Source organism: Pundamilia nyererei, unplaced genomic scaffold (genome assembly GCF_000239375.1).
Source record: "Pundamilia nyererei isolate P.nyererei 1_Seehausen unplaced genomic scaffold, PunNye1.0 scaffold00091, whole genome shotgun sequence".
NCBI classification, from domain to species: domain Eukaryota; kingdom Metazoa; phylum Chordata; class Actinopteri; order Cichliformes; family Cichlidae; genus Pundamilia; species Pundamilia nyererei.
The window spans coordinates 2,033,831-2,040,757 of NW_005187492.1; the positions used below are offsets into that span (position 1 = coordinate 2,033,831).

At 40.7% G+C, this 6,927-nt stretch overlaps 1 protein-coding gene across 2 annotated transcripts in view; it reads right to left on the reverse strand.

Moving 5' to 3' along the window:
• The window catches only part of pitpnm3 (PITPNM family member 3), a 102,303-nt gene extending 98,160 nt beyond the window's left edge, over positions 1-4,143 (reverse strand). For both annotated transcript variants that reach the window (XM_013912486.1, XM_013912487.1), the window contains exon 1: positions 3,601-4,143. In XM_013912486.1, coding sequence (XP_013767940.1) covers positions 3,601-3,625 — 25 coding nt within the window. In that variant the 5' untranslated portion in view covers positions 3,626-4,143. The remainder of the gene's footprint in view (positions 1-3,600) is intronic.
• Positions 4,144-6,927: the final 2,784 nt, after the last annotated feature.

Sequence of the window (6,927 nt, forward strand, 5' to 3'; positions counted from 1 at the left end):
GCTAGCATGGCTACACAATGAAAAATCCATTAATATTTCTTACACTCTGAGTCACACCTGCTTTATTTTAAGGACCAAAGCTTTACTCCACACAGCTCTTATAATTCCTAAATCCTTATTACTCTGCTCTAATTATCTTTCAGTGTTTGGATGATTAAAACTGAGGCTCTCATCTGTTTTGCTAGACAGTCAGTGAATCTGGGCACGAGGCCATATTTCTGCAAAAGCCGAAAAGGGGAGTACAAACCGAAAGCTTAGATCACACACACTTGCTGTTACACTTTAATGATGAAATACAGAGCATATCCATATTATCTTTGCCTAACATTTCATAGACCCTACACTCGATTATAATGAAGATTTTTCTCCCAAGTGTGTCAAGAGATGATTTTAAATGAGAAGTTCATCCCCTGCAGGGCTCCTATAATTGAAAATGACAAAGTTAAGATCAGCAGACATACGTGAAAGATATGAAATTAAAACATCTGCATTGTCCATGTTGCTGGGGCTTTGAAGAGTAATGTTTTGATAGGACCTGTTCTACTTCACAAGTTATACTGGGAACTGAGGTCAAGTGATATTTAATAAAAACAGATACACAGCATGCTTGATATATGGCTGTACTAACAATAACCCCACATAAACTGCGCATCGCCATTAATCTGCCACCAGCCTGCCAGAGCATCGCAGGGTTTGCATGATTTTATAAAGAAGGCTGAAGTAATATAACGCAGCACAGTGTAGTTTCCATTAGCTAGTGAGTTTTACAGCGAGACTCAAAGAAATATAATTAAGATTAACTGGAGAAGACATCCAGCTACAGCTGGTGAGAAAAAAAATGGCTTTCCGTGCATCCAGAGAAGCTAATTTGTCTTCTGAGACTGTTTACTAAAAATAAGACTACTCTCTTGATTTCTGTGAAAAACAAACTCCTTCCCATAGAGGCTGCACCTCACTCTCAGGGGCAGGCTGTGCTGCAGCCTTGATGGTTTGATCCCCAGCCCTTCCGTGTGTTGAAGTATCCTTGGGCGAGATAGTGAACCCAAATTTGTTTCCAGTGGCAGGTGAACACCTTGCATGGCAGCTCTTCTGCCACTGGTGAGTGAATGAGAAACACACAAATTGTAATCCACGTACCTTTTGCCTGGGTTTCAGAATAAACTGGATTTTTATTTTGTTGGTTCAGTTTCAGATTTCTGTCAGGATATTACTGGCTCATGCTTCATGCTAAATATACTGTGCTGTCAGTCTTTGTTCAGATCATCATTACTCTCTAGGTTCAGGCTTTTCTGTAACATTGAACTCACATCAGAATTGTGTGGCTAAGGTTTTTAAGGGTCACAAATATAAAAGCTATATTTTTATTTCAAGTGGCATCATTTAGGGCAGATTATCAGATTTTTAAAGGACCAATGACTCTTCAGTCACAAACATTTCTTTACCTATACGCAGAAGTTTGTGTCTTGTAAATCGTCATACAAGTTACAAGACTTCACTTCATACACACTTGCATGCCACTTCATTTCGCGTGCCAGTTCACCAGCTTGTTAAGGCAAATATTCAATCTGCCAATCACACAGCCACAAGCCCCAACATTTAGGCATGTAGACTTGTCCAGGATGACTTGCTGAAGTTCAAAAACAAACATCAGAACAAGGAAGAAAGATGATTTAAATGACTTTGAACGTGCCATGGTTGTTATTCCCAGACAGACTGGTCTGAGTATTTTAGAAACTGATAATGTGCTGGGATTTTTTCACACTATCGTTGCTAGATTTTATAGAGTATATAGAGTGGGGTCTGAAATTATCCAGTGAAGCTGCAGTTCTCTGGGTTAAAATACCTCAATGATGGCAGAGGTCAGAGGACAAAGGCCAGTCTGCTTTCATCTGATAAAAAGGTAAGAGTAACTCAAACAGCCACTTGTTAGAACAAAGGTATGCAGAAGAGCATCTCTCTGAACCAGATGGGCAGCAGACACAGCAGCAGAATACCACACTATAGACAATAGAAGACTGGAAAAACTTTGCCTGGTTTAATATCTGCTGTGATATTCAGATTATAGGGTCAGAATTTGGCAAGCAATATGACAGTATGGATCCATCCTGCCTTGTATCAATAGTTCAGGATGGTGTTGATAGTGATGTAATGTGTGTGTGTTCATTAGTAATGAAGTGGCAGTTGATTGTTTGTGGAGCATTCTGGAAAAACCAAAATATTTCTACTGTTTTCTAATGGTAAACACATAAAAAGTGTCTTTGCACACATCCTGAAAACAAGACAGAATAAGTTAAATAAAGTAAGGAAAGTACTGAAGTGGGAATTTTGTGCACAATTTTAAAATGGTTTGGTCATTTTTGTCTGAATCAGCTTGCTGACAATAGGGATCTGCTTTGTGTTATTTCAGAGATGTTCGCCATTGGATGTCGCTGCACCCTGTGACTTTTATGGTGTTTTACTTTGAATCAGAGGAATCGCTACTTTAAAGACCAAGCCACGCCGAATATTATCCCCTCTGTGTTGTGACACTTTCTGCCACCACCTGTAGTAATAATGATTTGATATTTCATTGATCCCTGCGGGGAAATTTTCCGTCCACTCTCAGTTGATGTAAAAGGTCAGAGCGCAGAGGCCACTGTGAGCCTGAAGCTGCCGGAGATTTGGTGACACGCTCACAGGCTTTTCAGCAGAGCAGATGCATGAAAGAAGAAAAGTATCACTACTCACAACATCACAACCCGGACTGATGGTATCATGCGTCCAGGTTGTGAACCCACTTATTAATGTTTGACACTATATCACTGGAGTCTGGCTTATTTGCACAGCAAAACCAAATAAATAAATAAATAAATCCTGGTCTTTCACTACAGCTATAAAACTGCAGCAGGTGCATAGAAAGAGAACAATAGCAGCCCTTTTAAGCACTTCATTTCTAACAGATTAGCAGAAAGAGCACAAACGCAAACAGGTGGCAAGTGTGAGCAGCAAACCCATCTTTCCAGTGAACAATAAACCTTTTATGCCACAGAAATGTCAGGACTTCAAAGGCTTTTGCTGATACTGTCCTGTCAACACTCTTTCACATTCCACATATCCAATTTAACAATCAAATGAGCTGCATGAGCTATTTTTAGCAATGCTGAACTCCTTTGCATTATTTCCTTTCTTTTGCACTTTGTCCTTGATGTTTATATTGTGATTTACGGTTTCTTTATAGACAGAGTAACGAATGCAAAATGTGATACATGTTGTGACCATTCACCTTTAGTAACACGGGTCTGTCTGTAGGTCACTCGCACCTCACCTGTACAGATTTGACCCTGCAGCGGCGTCACAGAATCTGACGCAGACCTGCTGTGACACCTTTACGGACACACGGAGACAGGCAGGTCAGACAAACCGTCTGACTGATATAAAGACGGACTTGGCTGGACAGTCCACCGGATCGCTTCTCACACAGAGGTCTGTATTGACCGTAGCGCATTCCTACGGATCGCCTTCATCCACGCAGCACACGGCTGTGCGCGCCAACATCCAGCAGCAGCACGAGACGCAGGTTTCAACCTGTTAGCACAGACCAGGCATGTAGTGTCTCCTTACCTTTTACTCTCGTCTCCTTTGACATAGTGTCCTCTCCCTTGTGTTTCTGTCAGTCTGCGGCCACTCAGCAATGCTGTCACGTTATTCTCCGTTTATACACCGTTTCGTCGGATAGTTAATTGAACATCGGCTCTTCCTCTGTCCCCTCTCTCCTGGCTGCTGCACCTTGACGCTTGCCAGGCTGAATCAGGGTGAAGTGGGGCACGGGGAGGTCTACAGCTGCCTCATCGGTCTCCTCTCAGCGATGAGATGAGAAAATTAAACAAAATAGCCAAAAACAGGAGAAATCTGCAGCTGTGTTCTCATTCACCTGAGTCAAGACCCTCGGAGCATCGACCCGCCCCTCCGCAGACATACTTTGGCTATGTGGTGTATCTGTGCAGACTTGGCTCACATGTCATGCCCACCCAGCTCCCGTTCCTCTCTCCTCTCCGCCGCTAACAGCAGCCAGAGTTGTGCCAAAGCTCCGGTCTGCAGCTTGACTGCCTCCAGCGGTGCGCGCACGTCCGCGGCTGCTGAAGGGCGTCCGTCTTCCTCTTCCTGTGTCCGTTTTCTGTCTGTGCAAAACACTCAAGGAGGACCCTAAATGGAGACCTATAAAGCAGCTGGTCCATTGCTTTTCTCATGCCTGGAGCCGTAATGAAAAAGCAGTTTACCAGCTATATTGTCACTGGGACGACACATTTAATTAGCCAAGGCAGTTTAAATCAGTTTTATTTAATCTATCATGCCAGAAGCCTTTGCAGAAATTACACATACTCTGTAAGAAAGGTTGCTGCATTTGTGTGCTGGGGTCCCAAAAGTCCGGTTTAAAAAAAGAACAAGGCACAGCTTTAATGAAAGAGTAGAACAAAATACACAGAATATTAAATGTAAAGTAGATTAAAGTCTTTCTGCAGTGTCATACAATCTGGTTTTGCTGTATAGAGTTTGGCTGTAAGCATAAATAAATAAATTAAAATAGAAATTTTGATATGGAAAACATGTGGCATAAAGAAGAAGAGCATGGGGGCGCAGTGAAACAGGATGGAGGGGAAGAGCGAGCACCCCTTTAAACCATCCATCACAAAGCAGCAGATGCCAGATTGGTCGGTCAGCTTGGGCAGTCACTCAGGCAGAGAAGCAAATCTTTTGGGCTTTGAGAAGTGCTTCAAAATACAACCAACCATCAAAACAAAGCACATGGGTGAAGCACATGAACCACATTTCTCTCAGCAGCTTTAAATCCTTTAAATCCAGTTGTGAGATCTGGCTTAATCTCACAGATGCTTCACCTAATGGATTCCTCTAATTCATTTCTACGCTTATTTCAACCTCCAGTCCTGCGATACTTGACCCGAATAGCTGCAGAATAGCTTCCCTCACGTTTCTTTATGGTGCACATTAAGCAGCAGTGTGTCAAGTGGTCACAGTAACACCTGCTGTTTTCAACACTCGCATCCACATATGTGACCACACATGAGCTTACACAGTCCCTTAAGGATGGTCTGGTTGTGGCATTAATCGGCAGTCACGTCCACACAAATGAATATTGATGGGGGAAATGGTGATGGCCGAACCATCACCCTAGAATAAGACAGCCAGACATTCTACATTACCAGACTCTACTAGGAATACACACAGCCAATTTGTATTTATCATGGAAGCCAATACCAATACACTTCTGGTGTAGAACAGTGAGTTGCAATCCCTACTAAGGAAAACTAATAGGGAAAAGCCTTAAGGCCAGGAAGACAGGAAGACAGATAGCTCTGATTACACCAAATGGCAGCACTGCCTGAATCCAAGAGGAAAAGAAAGGCTAATTGAATTATGTGAATTTCTTTTGTAAGAAGACTTCTCTTCATGCCATTGGAGACACAACTCAAAGCAGCACTTTGCTTCTCAACAGTGGCTTTTGATGTTATTTGATGTCAGTATTCAGTAAGAAATATTTTACTGAACCATACAATTATATTAAAAAAAAAAAACAGATCTCTGTGGCAATTCAGAGCCAGTCTAGGCACTGAAAATTCATTGTAAACATGACTAAAGTCTTACAAAGTAAAGTCAGAAAGAAACTCAATCACACTAAATGTTTTTGTTGGTATAAACACTGCAGGGGTTTTGAAAAATGGATGAAAGAACTGTTTCAGCAGCATTAAGCTTTCTGGGAGCCGTTAAAAGACTCACAAACTACAGTGCAGGCAGTCAGCAAACTGAAGTTAGCACCCAAGGTGCAGATTTGTTGTTCTTTTCTGTCTTTAAAAAATAATCCAGCAACCTTATGGAAGGAAAGGCACCGTGCTGTATGTCACAGCACTCTCACACAAGGTGAAGTTGTCAGCTGGCTGTTTTTATCCTAATGTGCTGTTTGATGATGTGGCTTGCTGTTTCACACACATGCAGATATACTTACTATTCTACTGTTTAACCCTACAATTCACTGTTGCTGTGACCCTTTTGTCCTCTTTATCATATTAGCAGCTTTAGAGAAGCACTGTGATCCAATAGGAATGAATTGGAGGTTTAGAAGAGAACTGAACTGTTGTTTAACCAGCAAATCTCTTGTCATTAAAATCTATATGTTAAAGGAAACATGGCCTACAGGGCACACCACTATAAAGTTATGAAAATAATAAATTAAGAAATAATTAAAACATACAAAGAAAAAAAGAAAATGACTTAAAATAGGAAAGGAACAAAATACAATTCAAGCTTAGGAATAGTATTTTTACTCCTTGGTTGTTTTTTTGTTTTAAATAAGAGACTTATATTCTTCCATGCAATGTTGATGGACAGGTTGACTGATGAGGATGCAGGAGTGTCCATGGTTCACAGATGACAATGTGATTTGTAGGGAGTCAGTGAAAGAAATCCTGGAGAAGTGGAGGTATGCACTGGAGAAAAAAAAAAGGAATGGCAGTCAATATAAGCAACATAACTGTAATGAGAGTAAAAAGCTATTAAATATAAATTCAACACTTTTAATCCGCTTCCGATATCATGTCTGCTTCATTTGCTGTGAAATCTCAAGGAAACAAGCTTTCCAATTAATCATCCAATTCATATTTTCTTCTTCTGGAGTTCAGGTATAACAGTAAAAACACTCCACAGTTTCATTGTTCATTATTCATATAAAACACAACTATTACAGGTATTATGAATTGATTTTTAATGTAGTGAACGTATTTATAATTGTCGCCTGAGTAAATTATACTGGGGTGCAAAATGACTTACGTCTACTTCCTGTAAGTACATTTAAGGCTAGCTTATTATTTAACCTTTGAAAATTATATTAAATTCTTATCAAATGTAGTTGTTGCTATAGTATTATTACACTTTAAC